A 15,753-nucleotide genomic window follows, 5' to 3' on the forward strand; every position below is an offset into this window, starting at 1 on the left:
CGCCTCAGGGCGGGCGAGCGGCGGGCGCCGCTCAGCCCCCTCGGTCGCCGCGCCGGCCAGCGGCGGGGCGCGCGCGGCAGCCGGCCGCTCCCACTCCCGTGGGCCGCGGCGGGGCGGTGGGGAGGGGAGGGGGGCAGACGGCGTTCGGCAGCCCTTCCCGCAGGGAACGCCCCGCTCCGCTGGCCGGGAGCTCCCCCGCCACGGCCCGCGGCGTGGGCAGACCCACCGCGCGCGGCGGGGGGGGGGGGAGAGGAGGGGCGGGGCGGCACCGGAGCGGCCCCCACCCCGCGGGGGGCGGGCGGAGGGGGAGGGGGAGCCCGGCAGCGCTCCCCCCCGTGGTGACAGTTTCTAGAAGCACGTCCCGGCGTCCTTTGCGCTCTCAACATGGAGGAGCTGACGGTGGAAGTGCGCGGCTCTAACGGGGCCTTCTACAAGGTACCGGCGTGGGGAGGGTGTGGCGGCGGGGCCGGCGCGGCGGGGGCAGCGCGGGGGGCGGCCGCCCGGCGGTTTCTGAGGTCGGCCGGAGGCGGGTGGGCGCCGGCGGCCGTGGGGGGAGCCCCTGCGCCGGGCCGCGGAGGAGGGGAAGGTGAGGGGGGGAAGGGCGTTGGGGGAAGGTGTCTGGGTGTGGTGGGGGCGGGGGGGGAGGGGGCTGCGGCGGGGAGGGGGGGGCCGGGGGCTGGCGGGAGGGGAGGGGGGGGCCGGGGGGCGGCGGGGATGGAGCGGGGCGGCGATGGCTGGGGAAGGTGGTGACGAGGCGGGCGGATAAGGGCTCCTCTCAAGGGAGGTTAGTGTGTCGGAAAGGGGGAGCGCTGGCAGGGCCGGGGGGAGCAGATGCACAGCGCCGGGATTTGCTCAGACGTCCTTTGGGAAAGGGTGGGTGGGTGGGCGGGGGGGTATTTTTGGAAGCAGTAGGGGCTTCGGGTGGGATGGGGTGAACTGAGCCGAAAATAATGATTTTAAAATATTTTAAATAATTCTGTAAAGATTTTGAGTTTATTTATGTCATCAGAAATCTTTCTTGACCATCACCCTCCCTGGAATGTCAGGATGTTACAGGATCAATGCAAAATACTCTCAGCTGTTGCCCGTCAGTCATTTTCCCCTAAGCCTGGCTTCAGATGTTTAAGAATCCCAGCTCTTTTTATGGCAAGAGCCTTCTGTCTTCCTTTCCAGGAGGGCTGATTCCAGCCAGTATTGTGAGCACGCAGTGTAGCTATGTTCTGGGAGTATTTAATCTCAGGACTCTCTTGAGCTATTGTGCCTAACCGCATACACAGTGTGGTATTGCACAGGCGATATTACACTGGGGGGTGGGGGGGGGGTGGTCCATTTTTTTTCTGAATTTCCTGTGCGCAGCTGTGGATTTGGCTTGGAAGTTGTGGTAATTGTACAGTATGTAAAGGCAGTTGGCATTTAAAGGATTGTAACCAGCTGACTTCAGGAGTTAGTTTTTTCAACTGGCTGTCTATTAAGAGACAAATAGGAGATACTCTTATGAGAAAAGAATGTAATGGGGTAAGATATATCCCCTTGCTAGGTAAGTGTGTTAAATTTTTACCAAAACCAGTAGATAATAAATTTTGTAAATTGGACACATTTTCAGTTGGACTTGAAATACCACACAGAAACCCCCATCAGAATCGTTTGTATTTAGAACAGGATGCTCCTAAACAGAATTGATTTCCCCCTCTCCACACATTAGGAAGACCAGAATTTGGAGACACTCTTAGATTTCCATTTTCTACCTTGTGATCTTGGACAACTTTATAAACCATGGATTAGTTGTTTCCTCTGCTTAAGAGGAATGTGAAACTAATGGGAGCATTAGGAGGTGTACTGAATTCTTGGACTGAAGGGATCAGTGTGCACAGAATTTATTATAATAAGCCTGATTTAAAATCTGCCATGATGACGTCTCCTCCTAAATCAGTGAGAATTGTCAGGCTTGGATTAGCACCATCTTGTGTTTTAGCCCTGTGAACGGTGACTAACAAAAGCAAAAGTTTTACTTTAAAATAGAGTTAATGGGTTTCAGATCAATGAAATGGGGATTATGTCCAGTGATGGCATCTGCATGGTGGATGAAGTCAAGTTAGAGTGATTGGACCTATAGCAACCAAAGCCTCAATTCAGAATAATCTAGTGTTAATGTGGAGGGGGGAAAAAAACCCACAGAACCCCCCAAAAAACCAAAACAAAACCAAACTGAAACACAATTTCAGAAGATTATTCTTGTGAGCTAAATGCATTGAAATGTGTTTGTCAGTGACTCCATTTTGTGAGTCTTACTGTTGAGGTAGGCAGAAGTTATGCATGCATTTTGGAACTAAAATAACACTACTAGTAACTTTCTGTTTAAAGTTTCTGAAGCAAAGGAGGGAGGCGTGTCACTCTCATTTAGGAAGTATCCTATTTTGGACACTGATAGCACTGATAATAGCATTTGTAAGATAATGAGAATAGGCTCATCTTGTCTAAGCTCCATGTGACCGTATAGAAGGTCGCAAAATTTTTCTGAAGAGAAAAGCAGAATTTATATGATGGGATGAAATTCGAGGTTTGCCCTCGGAACAGTCTGAATTCAGATTCATTAGCACAGCATACCTCCCAGTAAATGAGATGAGAATGATCCTGCTATGCCAACAGAGATAAACAAAATAATGATGTAAACAATTACATGACAGAATTTTTTAAATGAATTGTTAATATGATCTGCAACTTAGCAGTAGTAGACCAAATGTAGTGATTAAATCTGTTGGAGCCTTATAGTGGGGTCTTCAGTAGTTATCAGAGATGACCATGGTAAATTAAATTCTTTATAGCTTCTTTTGTTCCTCTAGTAATGCTCTTCATTTTAGTAAAATACAATTTAAGAGGAAATTCTTTGTATGTATATTTTTATATATACACACTATGGTTGCTATAAATTAGTAAGGAAAATTATGTTCTTTATTAAAATACATGAAAAGTCAGAATGTTTTTCATGATGCATAAATCAGTGGACAGTAACTGTGGTTATGGTAGATACCCCAAGATAACTTTTTAATGCTCTGTTCTGGACAAAAAAATTATTACAGTCTAAATTTAACCTTTTATTTATAAATTTCCAAACTAATTTATGCTTTTTTTTCCTTTTGGTTGAAATAAGTAATATAATCTGGAGAACAGGACAACATTTACCTTGTATTTTATCCCAGGTCTCAACCAGTATACAGCAGAGCCAGTGTTTAGCCTCTCCCTGCGGCTCAGAAGATTTTGCATATATCATAATATTAAGCACCCATTGTCTTTAGAGAACAGATGGCACTGATAGGGCTCAAAGTGGTCATGGTCTTCTGAAAAAAAGGCGGAGTTTGTGTTGTGGAACAGGGAGGAGAACAGACAGGGTTGAACAACCCTGCTGGTTAAGGGTTTTCATATGTTAGAGCTGTGGTGAGGACCTACTGAGAGCAGAACAGTTGATGCTTTCTAGGCAACTGCTAGATTGCAGGTTAGCTTTTATCTTTGAGACATTAGACTTTTCTTTTTTTATGTGAAATGGCCAAAAATACCTGGGTTTCTTTGGCCTCTTAAGTGGTTTGGAGAGAGTGAGAGTTGAATACCCCCAGCCTCATCTTGGCCTGACTGCAGTGTGTTCAGGTTGATGATTCTCTGTGTCATTAAGATCAGTTAAGTAATTTGCAGAGTCACAGATGGTTGAGGCTGGCAGAGACTGTGGGAGGTCGTCTGGTCCACACCCCTGCTCAAGCAGGGCCATCTAGAGCCAGCTGCCCAGGACCATGTCCAGATGACTTGCACATCTCTGAGGATGGAGACTCCACAACCTCACTGGACAGCCTGAGACTGTGCTCAGTCACCCTCACAATAAAAAAAAGAAAATAAATAAATAAAAAGTGTTTGCTGATGTTCATACAGAAACTCCTGTGTTTCAGTTTGTGCCCATTGCCTCTGGTCCTGCCAGTTGTGGAGGGTGTTTGTGCAGCTCTTGTCAAGAACAAGATGAAAGCTTCTGCTTTATTCAGTATCTCCGTCAGCCTGCATATGCTCACTTGTATGCAAATTAGAGCCCTGATTCCGCACATTATTTATGAGTTCAGATGTCAGTTTATGTGATATAGGTTGGGCCTTACAGTAAAATTAGGCCAAGGTACATGAATTGACCACCAGATAACTTCCTCCACCTGAATCTTTCAGTGGCGTCTGAATAACTCTGAAAGATCTGCTATGATCTTCATTGTAGGGACTTACATGTGCTGAAAAACTGACTCTGTGTTGCATACCCTTGTGCTCTTTTCTAGAGTAGTTGCATAGATTATGCAAGGGCATAAAATAGATAAAAATGTGAATTAGAATGAAACTCAACCTTTAATTTACAGGTTCTAAAGTGCTTCATTCTTGATCTGTGCCTCTTCCAAGAGGTGCAGTTTTCTGCTAACAGGACTGACTGAAGCGCTGGTAGCAGGAGTTTGGCATAGGCCTCAAGGCAGAGACTAGCCAAAATATTACTAAGGGAAAAAATGATGAAAGAGAAGTACACAGCATTTGACTGCATGTACAGTGTCAAAGCATAGTGAGCAATTCTGTGTGAGAAAAAGTTTATGCATCAATAAAAAAATATAATGGCTTTTTAATTTTTCTTACATTTTTTAATTAGTGGCTTTGAAAACAACTCTTGAGTTCTTCTCAATGGATTTTGTTTGACGGTTATTAAAATAGGAAACGCTCATTAGGAGTGTAGCTTACACAGCTGTTCATACCCAACTACTACACCAGGAAACATGGTAACTGGAATGACTTTTTTTTTTTTCTTTAAAGATCTCAACTGCCTTATAATGGTCAGCATTTATTTTATCTAGCCCTAATGGGTGGCAAATTTCAGACATCTTACAGTTGTTACTGATCTCTTGAAAGTTGTGTAGACTGGTGCAATACCTGTAGTCCTCATTGCTGTTGATGAGCCATTTGCTTGACCCTTTCAGGCAGCTAAAAGGGAGATGCCGCAAGCAGGCAGTGATCATTGATTGCTGGTGTACATAATCAGTGGAGGGTGTCTTTTCAGAAGTTTTGCCCTTTGGGAATATGCACGTGAAGAAGCAGTATAAGTTGTGTGAGTCATTCAGAGTGGTGAATAAGCCTAAACCAGGGGATTCAGTGCTGAAACTCTTGCATAACTGTTATGAGGACCCTTGAATTTACATATGATAATTATGATTGTGAATGGAAATAAGCTGTCAAGTCATAGATTAAACTGGTTGCTAGAATTGATACAGTAGTTCAGGATCTTTTTCTTACCTGATGTCTGCTTGTAATGTTTGTGTTTTGCAGCAAGCTAGATCTGCGTTCTTTTATCAATCCTTGTATAAGCAGGTGCAGCTAATCACTTCTAATGAAAATAGTACTTACAAAGTTCAGTCTTTTTTGTTCTGTGATTTGATTATTTACAAGTTTTCTGCCTTTGCTTTTTTTGTTGTTGTTTTTTTTTCCCCTGGGGGTTCAGCATGGAATACATCCCTTAGTAATAATTATTTCACAAATTTGTTACATGAAACAGTTGTGTATGGATGTTAGTTAAAGATACTGACGGTTCTTGCTTCTGAAAGGAGTGAAAGGATTGGTAATTGGATATAGGCTTCTTGACCTTTATGTCACTGATTCAGAAACAGTCCATGGTACCAGATGCCAAAGCGTTTACTGTTTGAAATTTGCTCAGCAGTGGGTAAGGTGATCTTCATATACTTTTTAGTGTGCAGGTATGTGTGACTCAAAAGCCAACACAGCGGCTGTCCCTGGAAAGAACGTTTGCAGCTAAACTAACAGCACCTCATTTTTAGATTGGACCATCCTACTTGGGGGTCAGATAAGAAAGCAGGATGAAGGGGGAACTTGGGTTGCATCTGCCTGTTACAGAGATTTTTATGACTTTGCCCGGAACTGGATTTTTAAAAAAAGTATGTGTGTATATATATACAGAGACATACAGTTCACTGTAAGGGCACTTGAGTAAGTCTTGATCCGTTTATGTTATCAGCAGTTCTTAATCCATGAGCAAAACCCAGGTAAAAGGGAAAGAGTGTGTGTGTGTGTCTTATGAGATGAAGTCTCAACCGTAGTGATTTTAGTGGCAAATGATCTGTTCATAGTTTCCTGTCCTTTTGTTCATACTTAACACAATATGGCCCAGTGTAAGATTTGCTGTATCTCTGATCCCAAACCTAGGCAGGAGTCCTAGCAATATTACCCCTTGTTTTACAGGTGCCAGTGTTGGGAGCCTGGCTTCTGCCAAGTGAGTGGCAGAGACAGGTCTGAACCGAGGTGCCTGGGGAGCCAGTGTGACATTAATAGCCTGTAGTACAGTACAGTCTCCTGTCTGCCTCGTGGGCTGGGCCACAGCAAGCAGGGCATACATGGGCTTCCAGAGACCCAGCTCACAGCGTAAACTGAATGACTGACACTAATATCTGGACAGTCTAGATCAGAAGTCTGGCAAGATGAAGTTGCATCAATTTTTCTTCCCTTCCTGGCCTCCACAGTACTGTATGTGGTATAAAACACACACAACTGGTATGTGTAAGCTTACTTGCTGCTAATACAATTCATCACTCTGTGGTTTTGATGCCAGTGCAGTTATTGATGATGTCTTTGGTGGTCTCTTGTTAGCTTTGCCTCGTCACCTCTGTCTGGAATGAGAATACATGGAGTGATGTGTAGGGAACATAGAACATTTCATACTTAGATATTGGCATTATCTATCTCAGGCAACACTGCTGAATTAAAATTCAGTAATGGAGTACCTTGTTCATTTGAGCAGGAGTTAAGATGAGGCATCATTACTCAATTTAGTAGAAAATGTTTTTGATACAGTATCAGACATGACTAGTACAAGCTTAGAGTACAAATCTATTTTGATAGGTTACCTCACCAATAAAGAACTCCTTCGAAACTCCTACTTGAAAACCAGGATATTTACTTTCCTGTTTTATGTTCATCACACCCTTTCTGAAGAAATCCTTGTGAATTTATAGGATTTAATGTAACTTTAAATATAAAAAAATCTGCTTTGTATTGCAGAGTATCTTAATGTCACAGGTTTTTTGTAAAACCTTTTAAAAAATCTCTAGGCTATTGGAATACTTTAAAAATTACACTAAATCTCATTCTGATATGCATGAAATATGTTTGTCTGTTTTTATCTTGTAGATGTAAGTGACAGCTGATAATGCTTATAGTAAAGGTCAGGGTTGTAGGCAGGAAAATAGTATGAAGGAATTTTTGCTTTTGATGAATGTTTTGATGATACTTTTGGCATGTTTCTTGGCAATATTGGAGTAATATCGTATAAAACTATTTAAAACCTATATTGAATTCTGGTTATTTCTAGTTGTATTACAAATGAACCATACAGTCTGTAATACCTCCTAGACTGTGCTTCAGTTACTGTAAATGCTATTTCTTGCCCACAGCTGTAGAGAAATTGATAATAGTAGGAAGAATTATACTGGGGATTTTTGACTTTTATGTTATTCCTTCACTATTAGTCTTGTGTTTGTACAATTAGACTCTGATCAGACTTTTTTCAGGCCTCTCAACAATGTAATTATTTAATTACATAATTTTATTTAATACTTTACATATGTCTATTTGTGACCTGAAGTGCATAACTGATAAATGTTATATTTGATTTTGAGTGTATAAATACTGTGAAGTGAAAGAGTTTGAGAATGCCAACTGAAAATGCTCTTCAGGTAGTTTCAGGCAAGTTACTGCATCCATGTCTGCTAGCCATGAGTCTGCATTATATTGTTCTACAGGAAGAGCAGTGCGGGCACTTTGAACTGAAAGACTTTCTTGTGTGGAGGAGTTCCTGAAACCCACATGGTGTCGTAAAATGTACGGACTCTTTGTCGGAATTTGTACTTTTGATTTTATTAAGAAGTGTTCAATGTTTCTGTTTATGCAGCTGACCTCTGTGCAGTGTCAGCTGTTAGTCTGCTGCTAGTCATATCTCTGCATTATTGTTCCACTTCAGCTTTCCCATTCTTTAGCAGGACATTAACTTGAAAATCAGTTGTGAATATTAAACCTGTTTGTACCGCTAACACAGAAAGCCAGACTTCACCTAGTAATGGACTAATTGTCTGAAAACCTGGAAAGTCAATGCAGGTGGGATTCCTTTTTTCCCCTTTCTCTTATTAATGAAACCTGCAGCTAGCTAGTCAGTGGATTCAGGATTTTCTAAACTCTGCAGAGCATTATATTCTAAATGTTTTTCAGGTGTTTTATGGTACCTAATTTTTGAATCTCCCTGGATTCTGAAGTTCTGTTTTTTAACAAAGGAAGGACAATTGAATTCAGATCTGCAGAATAAATTTTCAGCTGCTATAGGCTGACCTTAGAAATGAAATACCTATTTCCCCCTTCCCTCCATGCTGACTAGTGTGGGAGCATGAAATAATGTAAATAAGAGGTAAGGTTCAGCTATGAAATAAAGCAGCATAAGGAGGCAAAGACTAATACTGAATCACAGAGTCTTGGAATGCAGATAAATGGCTGCCCATAGCAGGGAGTTGAATCTCTTTCTGTAAATACTGCTTTCTGTTGATAAGTTGCTGTTCGGCAGAATGTTGGACTGTGTGAATTTGGTGTGCAGTGCTGTGGCTGGGCTTTTTCCACCCTCGATAGAGTTTGAATGAGTTGCAGTAGAACAACTCTTTATTTCCTGCGCTTTATGTCGTTACTCATCCCCATGTTGGGGCACGTTTACAGGGGACAGTGGTAGCATAAATTTAATAGAAGTTCTGCTTTACCTGTGTTATCTAAAACATACTTCAGGCAGTAAAATTTTGTATGCTCTTTGCATCTTTAAACAGACATAACTTCAGTGTTGTTGTCCAGTTCACCTGTACAGAAACTTCCTTGAAACTGAAAGTCCTTAATTATGGGTGTATTTTATCATCAACAGTTTCAGTTGCTTACCTTTCAAAGACATTTGTCTTCTTTCCCTTGCAGTGACAGGATGGCCTTTGAAATGGTTTATTTTATTAGGAACACATTAGATGGTTCAACGAGGTGATTTTTGTGATTACTGATGACCTGCTTTGTTCAGGGTTCCCAGTAAGCTTTCTGTTAGAACCAGTCTTCTGTGTTGCTGGCAGATGGTTTGGGGTGAAGCTCAGGGAGCAGAAAAGCAGATTTTGAGCAAATGCCTTTACAGCATTGCCTGAGTACAAGCTCAAGTAAAAGGAGATTTGTTCACATAGGCCCTTTGCAACTAGCTGTCAGTAGGGGCTCCTTTCCTGTCCATCGTTACATTGAGGCATCTCCTGTGTCAAAATTTACCTTTCCCTAAGCTGACACATAATACCTCTGTGGACTAGCTGCTCATTGCACAGTTGATACGTTCTTTGTCCTCCTCAGCTGGCAGTTTCTTAAGTGAATATAATCCATTCAGCAAATTTCCTGGAACTTCTCTTAACATACCTATGCAACTCTCTTACTCCTTTAAAACTGCAGGTTCTTCCTCGACCTCTGCTCGGGCAAACAGCAGCGATAGCAAAAGCAGGAGTAGTTTGAAAGATTTTTCTTGTCCCTTTGTTTCCTTGGGGGTTTTTTGCAACATGCCTTCCTTAACCAAGAGATATAGGAACTTAATTACTGCATGGATACTTGAGTACAGCTGAAGACAAAGAACAATGTGATAGATACAGGTTTTTGACATAAAAAAGCCCTTTGTTTTTCAAAAGAAAGGGAAGTGGGATTTCCCCTTCAATTGTTCCTGAGATGATCATAATGTGACACACAAAAACGTGAAATACTTGTATTCTCTTTGTTTTCCTGTGAGGGCCTACAGGTATTTGGCTTCAGACAGTCCTCCTTTTGGTACTTGAAAGATGATATTGTAACTAGCTCTGTGGCAGCCTGTATTGCCAAATTTTATCCAAACTTTCTGTCATACCGTTCTGAAGGATGGTTGTGGGGGATTCAGTTTTGTGTTGAGAAGAACACCTATAAAGCAAATAGTGCTGTGCCCAGCTATTGGATTGTGAGTTGTACTAATTGTCTTCTCATTTTGTGCCTGTAAAACAGTTGTGCACACCTGTAGATAAAATAGTAAACTCTGATAGTGAGCTTTCAGTTGTAAATGTGCTGATTTGAGCAGTCATTTGAAACAAGCCCTGTGCACTGTATTTCTTGGGATAGCCAACTAAGGGTATCAGCAACCTCATGTGAACAGTGGGATCGTGTCTTGGAACTTTCCAAAATTGGAACCATAGTATTAGTGGTGGTCTGCTGTTTGGCATAGTTTCAGGCTGTATTGAAATTGCTGCCTTGTTTTCATTTCACGTGCATTCTTACCATAACAATGTTTTTGTTTTAGGGATTTATCAAAGATGTTCATGAGGACTCGCTCACAGTTGTATTTGAAAACAAGTAAGTATTTTATTTTAAAAAAAAATCATTTGAGTATTAGGTTGTTATTTCGGGTTTGTGCTTTTGGTGGTGTTTTTTGTTTGTTTTGACATTAAGATGAAGTAGATTTTATTAGAAATGTATAGTTCTAGAAGTACAGGCTTACTATTCTGTTCACAGTCTCTATGAACCGCTATATCAGAATTCAGCTGATCAGATACACAGTCCTTTACATTTTTTGGTATCTTAATGATGTCCATAGATGTGACAGCCAAATTTAATTAAAATAATCAGTGACAGAGGCATGATGCTCTTACACTCAAGCAGAAAAAGGTGGAAAATACCAAAGTACTTCTATTAAGTAAACAATTCTCTACATGTCTGATCTGAGGAATGCTCATCAGTGCTCTCAACTAGAGGGGAACAGATAAATCAACCACTGTCAGGATACTTCTTTCATTTTAACTATTAAGAAAACAAAAATGCATAGATATCCAGTCTAAAGATCCAATTTTTTTTTTTTTTTTGTGGAAAAGGCTGCAAATCTGGAGAAAGAATTATCCATGAGGCCCTCTTCTTTTGCTATGTAAACACAGCAGTGCTAGGGACTTGTAGTGGCAAGTCAAATAATCCTTGGGATGGTAAAGTACAAATGAATACCTGTTGTTCGGCATTCAGACTGATAACACTGTGGATTACCTGAGAGATTTCAGGACTAATTAAGATATTCTGGGAGCTACATCCTCTTTCCTGTTTCTCTTCCAGTTGCTAGGTGGAGATCCTTAAAATGTGTCAGCATTTGATGTGAATATTGTTATTAAAATCTGCCAGCACCAACCTGTAGATGAGTCTTTGAGCCTTTCTTCAAGAGAGATTGCTGGGTAATAAAAGTAATACTAGGGAGCGTGCAAGTGTGCGTTCATAAACAGTATTTTATAATTGTGAATGTATAATCCTAGGGTGGGTGTGTATATATGTGTGTACAGGTACAGTGTATACATATATACATGTGTATAAAAATAAATTCTAGGGGGGGAAAAGAAGTAATCCTGGGGTTTACCCTTCAAAGTCCAGTCTTTGTTTCTTTCGAACCTGTGTTTTCTAGCCCTTCTTTTATGAAAAATAGTTAGAAGGTGAGGTGGCAACCATAGTTTGTACTAATACTTACTGAAGTAGTTATGGAAGATGTTACTGTCTTCTAGGTTTTCATACCCCCACGCCAAAGCGCGCCAAACAGAAAAAACAAGTTGGGTCCTTCATCCTATCCATGGTCTGAGGAGATGTGAAAAATATTCAGTTTCATATTTAACATCTATATTACTTTTCTTTAAGGTAGGAGGCTCTTTGCCTTCAAAGGATATACTTCCACGTGAGAAACCAAGTAAGCGAAAGGAAGTGCCTGTGGTTCACAGCAGGGGCTTTAGTTGTTGGCAAACACATTTCTAGTGTTTAGTGTCCATGTCATCCGTGTGCTTTACAGAAAGTCTGGCAGCAGCAGCAGCCATGTTCCAAAAAGGATGGGCTACAACATATGTCGAGTGTTTTGTTGACCAAAAATAGGTCATATCAGGAAGCGTGGATACAGTTCTAGTCAAATTAATCTGTGATGTAGATTTGATAAATTGTTACCCTTTTTACTGAGTTAAATTCATAAGGGCTTTAGTAGAACCAAAGTTGGCAAGTGTCCTGTCCTGAATGCATCATTGTGTTGTGATAGTGATCAGCACTACCAAAGTAAACACATCTACTCCGCTAAAGGCGGTCTGAATTGTCAGTTTGCATTTTCTGCTATTGTTAACCAGTCTTATCTACAGCTATTGTAAGGTTCCCAAAGTTGGTGTACTAGCACAGACAGCTAATGATGATTTTGTGGCCATAGCAATAATTAATCTCTGGGCAGATAGCCTTGATTCTTTTAAGAGACAAGTTTTGGAGGTAAGGACATGGAGGATGGACACAGACGCTTCAGGAACTGGAAACGTTTATTACTGTATGAGGCAGAAAATTGGATCTTGAGCTGCAATTTCATATAGACCCATTGGAGTTTGAAGCAGCCATATTGAAAGAAAGACTTCTCCGTTGTAAGAAGCAAGCACCTCCCTCTTTTGTAATTTGTGCCAGATATTTGGGGTAATCATGCTGACTATTAGGCATCAGTTCTGTCAGATCCTCTTAGTAGGTAATTTGTAGCCCGTCACAAGCCATTTCGTGTTTTGCATTTCACCAGTGAGATGCTCCAATTTTGGACTTTCTGCCATCAAAACTTTGACTCATATTCTGAGAATTGAGCCTTGTGTGCACTTTTCCACTGTTTTATTAAAAAATACCAAAACAGCTTGCAGCTGATAGGGGTAAGTCATTATTGGTCCATCCGCTTCTTGCACAATTAGAGATGGAACCAAAAGTAGCCTACTGCAACTTCGAGTGGATTTTATTGAAGGTACAATGTCTCTTCAATCCTAGCATCTCATTACGGGGAATTTCTAACTTTCTGTAAGCTTCCATTTGCTAGATTCCATAACTACAAGACACAGTTGAAATTCTCAAGAGAACTTTAAGTAGCTCATTTGAGTTTGCAACATTTTTGATCCTGTTGTTCAGTTATGATTATTATGCTCACACTGTTTCTAAAGTGAAGTTTTATATTTCCTATAATTCAGGGAGCGCATTTTGTCCTCAAGCCTTTGCATCTGTTAGAGTAATAACTTCACAAAGGCAGGGAGGGGAAGGAAAAACCCAAAGCCTGAGTTTAGTGACCATTATAGTTGCAACAAGGGCAATTGAATTACAAGTGATTTTTGCCAGCCCCATTTCTCAGAATTAGAATGATATTTAAATAGCATTTTATGGCCAAAATGCCTTCCAACTTCAACAAAAGCTATCCATAATCTTCATGGGTTTTTTTCTTGTTTTTCAAAGTTCTACTATAGTTAAAAGAAAAACGGAGTCTATAATAAGGGTTAGAGCAAAACTGTGGATACCTCACATCTTTATTAAGTGAGGTATTTGAGCATAAGCTGTCTTTCTGAAGAAAACATATAAATGTATCCATCTTGTAGAAAATTGCGGAAGTGCCCATTGTTCTTAAGGCTGAGGCTTGTTCCACTAACTTAGGCTGCTCTGTTTTCATGTATTGTAAGTAAGCAAAACAAATTACTTGCAGTAATCCATACTGTTACAAGCTGGTTCTGGATCCTGTCTGTATCTGATGTGAACTTTAAGATGGGCATAAACATTGGAATGCTTTGACAGATATTGTCCCTCAGATATAAGTTAATAAGTTTGGAGGGGCGTGTTTTTTCCCCTGGTTTTATTTCAACCTGGGCAGAGTTGTCAGTTGAGTTTCTGACTAAAAGAGTGAGGAACGGCTGATGGTATTCCATGACGTTTGCACAGTAGAAGGAAAAGGAATTTCAGGAGAACACAGAGGATGTGAATTGCTCCAGTAGCCTTTGTAAAATGTGTCTAAAATATACACTTCTACAAGTAAAATGCTTTGTAGAGCCTGCTGTGGTAAAATGAATAGCCTTTCTGTACAAGAAGGTAAAATTTTAATTTTATATGCCTAATAATAATTGGTATTGATAAACAGATATAAAGGTATGTTTTGAACTGAAACTGTTTGCCAGACACTTAATGGGGAGTGTTAGCAAGTTTGTAGATAAAAGTGTAAAGTTTTGTTAACGATCAGAGTCAAATTTATATCTTCCCGGATACTATTTTTGTCTGGACAGGATTATTTTGTTCCTTTGCTTATAAGGTTTGCTTTCTAGGAGTGAAGAAACAGACTTGATTATATGGAGTGAGTTTAATTAAAACTCAAGATTTTTAAAAATAAAACTTAAGAAAACAACATGAAAATTCTAGAAATAACGTGTAATGTTTTCTTCAACTTCCAGTTGGCAACCAGAGCGCCAGGTACCCTTTAATGAAGTCAGATTACCACCACCCCCTGATATCAAGAAAGAAATTGGTGAAGGAGATGAAGTGGAGGTGAGTTTATTCTAATAAACTGTCCTGATCCATAACTGATTGTCTGTTCAGGGTGGTGATGATGATTTTAAGTACATTGCCAAAGTGAAGATTTAAAATGGAGCATGTCTCTAGTGATGGATTTAGTAGGCTTTCAGTGAAACAGTGACATATAAGTTTTTTCACAGAACTACCAATGGAACAGTCTCAAAATCTAAAACTTAGAATAGCTGAGAATGTTTCAGAATTAGAACTGGGTAATTTTCATTTTTGATCTGGAATGTAACTGTGGGAAATGTTTTGATGTGAAGACATAATAAAGCTCTTCCAATAACAAGAGTTTTAACCCAGGTAAAATACCTGGTACTATCTGGTAGGAAATTGTGTGAATTATACTCTTTTACAGAGAAACAGTGTTAACCATTAATGATGTATTAAACCGGGAAATTAAAAGGTGCATGTTCTGTTCCCAGCTCATTGTAGTATCTTTAGTAATTTAGTAATTAGTTTAACTTCTGCTTTTTACTTGTCCATAAAATCAAAGTAATGAATTTCTTTAGGATATCTTTATAGTTTGGGGTTAGAAATCTAAGAAATAATGTAGTATAGGTGCTGGGTTTTTCTGTTGTTTGAAATACATGCTATTTGTTGGCTCTGTTAGAAGTTAAATGTAAAGGATTGTTTTCTACCTCACTATTGCAACATTTTTTGTTTAGTCTGCATGCAAATGACTTTGGCCTGTCAGAAGTGTAATAAGCAGTAACTGAAACTTACAGAAGATGAGGAAAATGAAAGTTTCATAAGTCATCTGTTTTCTATCTGATCTTGCATTAACTTGGTAGTATTTCTTGAATGTGTTGTCATATGACTTGGTTCATTTCAGTAGTCCTAGGTATACCAAGTAAGCCAAGGACAAAACAAAAATCTTAACTGAGGAGTTACTTTTATGTGTGAACTTTCAGTTCAAAGTGTTTGAATTTCATGAGAAATTGCCCCTGAGTAAGCATTGAGCTGAGTTTTTATCTTTAAAAATTTCTTCTGAATTGTTGGTAATATATGCAAAGGAAGTCGTTCACAATCCTTGTAGTGCAAAATAATAATTTGTGCAAGAAGCATGTGCCTGGGTAGTCGATACAAAAATTATTTTTGTGTAGCATACTATTCCTTTTTAATGAAAATTAGAAAAGTTGGGATGTTCTTTCTATGTTATATGTGCAGGCAAGTGAATTATGTCTGTACTTGCTTTCAGTGTTTCTTACTACTTCCGCTTTCAGGTTTATTCTAGAGCAAATGACCAGGAACCTTGTGGCTGGTGGCTGGCAAAAGTTCGAATGATGAAAGGAGAGGTAAATAATTTAAAACCTACTGATTTTG

The 15,753-nt window shown here is 40.2% G+C and overlaps 1 protein-coding gene across 7 annotated transcripts in view; it reads left to right on the plus strand.

Annotated features, from left to right (window-relative positions):
• Positions 1 to 280: 280 nt before the first annotated feature.
• The window catches only part of FXR1 (FMR1 autosomal homolog 1), a 37,548-nt gene continuing 22,075 nt past the window's right edge, over positions 281 to 15,753 (plus strand). For 4 of the 7 annotated variants that reach the window (XM_074878562.1, XM_074878565.1, XM_074878563.1 and 1 more), the window contains exons 1-4: positions 281 to 435; positions 10,376 to 10,428; positions 14,307 to 14,400; positions 15,654 to 15,725. In XM_074878562.1, coding sequence (XP_074734663.1) covers positions 385 to 435; positions 10,376 to 10,428; positions 14,307 to 14,400; positions 15,654 to 15,725 — 270 coding nt within the window. In that variant the 5' untranslated portion in view covers positions 281 to 384. Of the gene's footprint in view, positions 436 to 7,808; positions 7,888 to 8,089; positions 8,161 to 10,375; positions 10,429 to 11,265; positions 11,289 to 14,306; positions 14,401 to 15,653; positions 15,726 to 15,753 lie in introns of those variants that run through there. The other 3 variants (XM_074878566.1, XM_074878564.1, XM_074878568.1) reach the window with 3 other exon arrangements.

Source organism: Strix uralensis, chromosome 9 (assembly GCF_047716275.1).
Source record: "Strix uralensis isolate ZFMK-TIS-50842 chromosome 9, bStrUra1, whole genome shotgun sequence".
Classification (NCBI taxonomy): Eukaryota; Metazoa; Chordata; class Aves; order Strigiformes; family Strigidae; genus Strix; species Strix uralensis.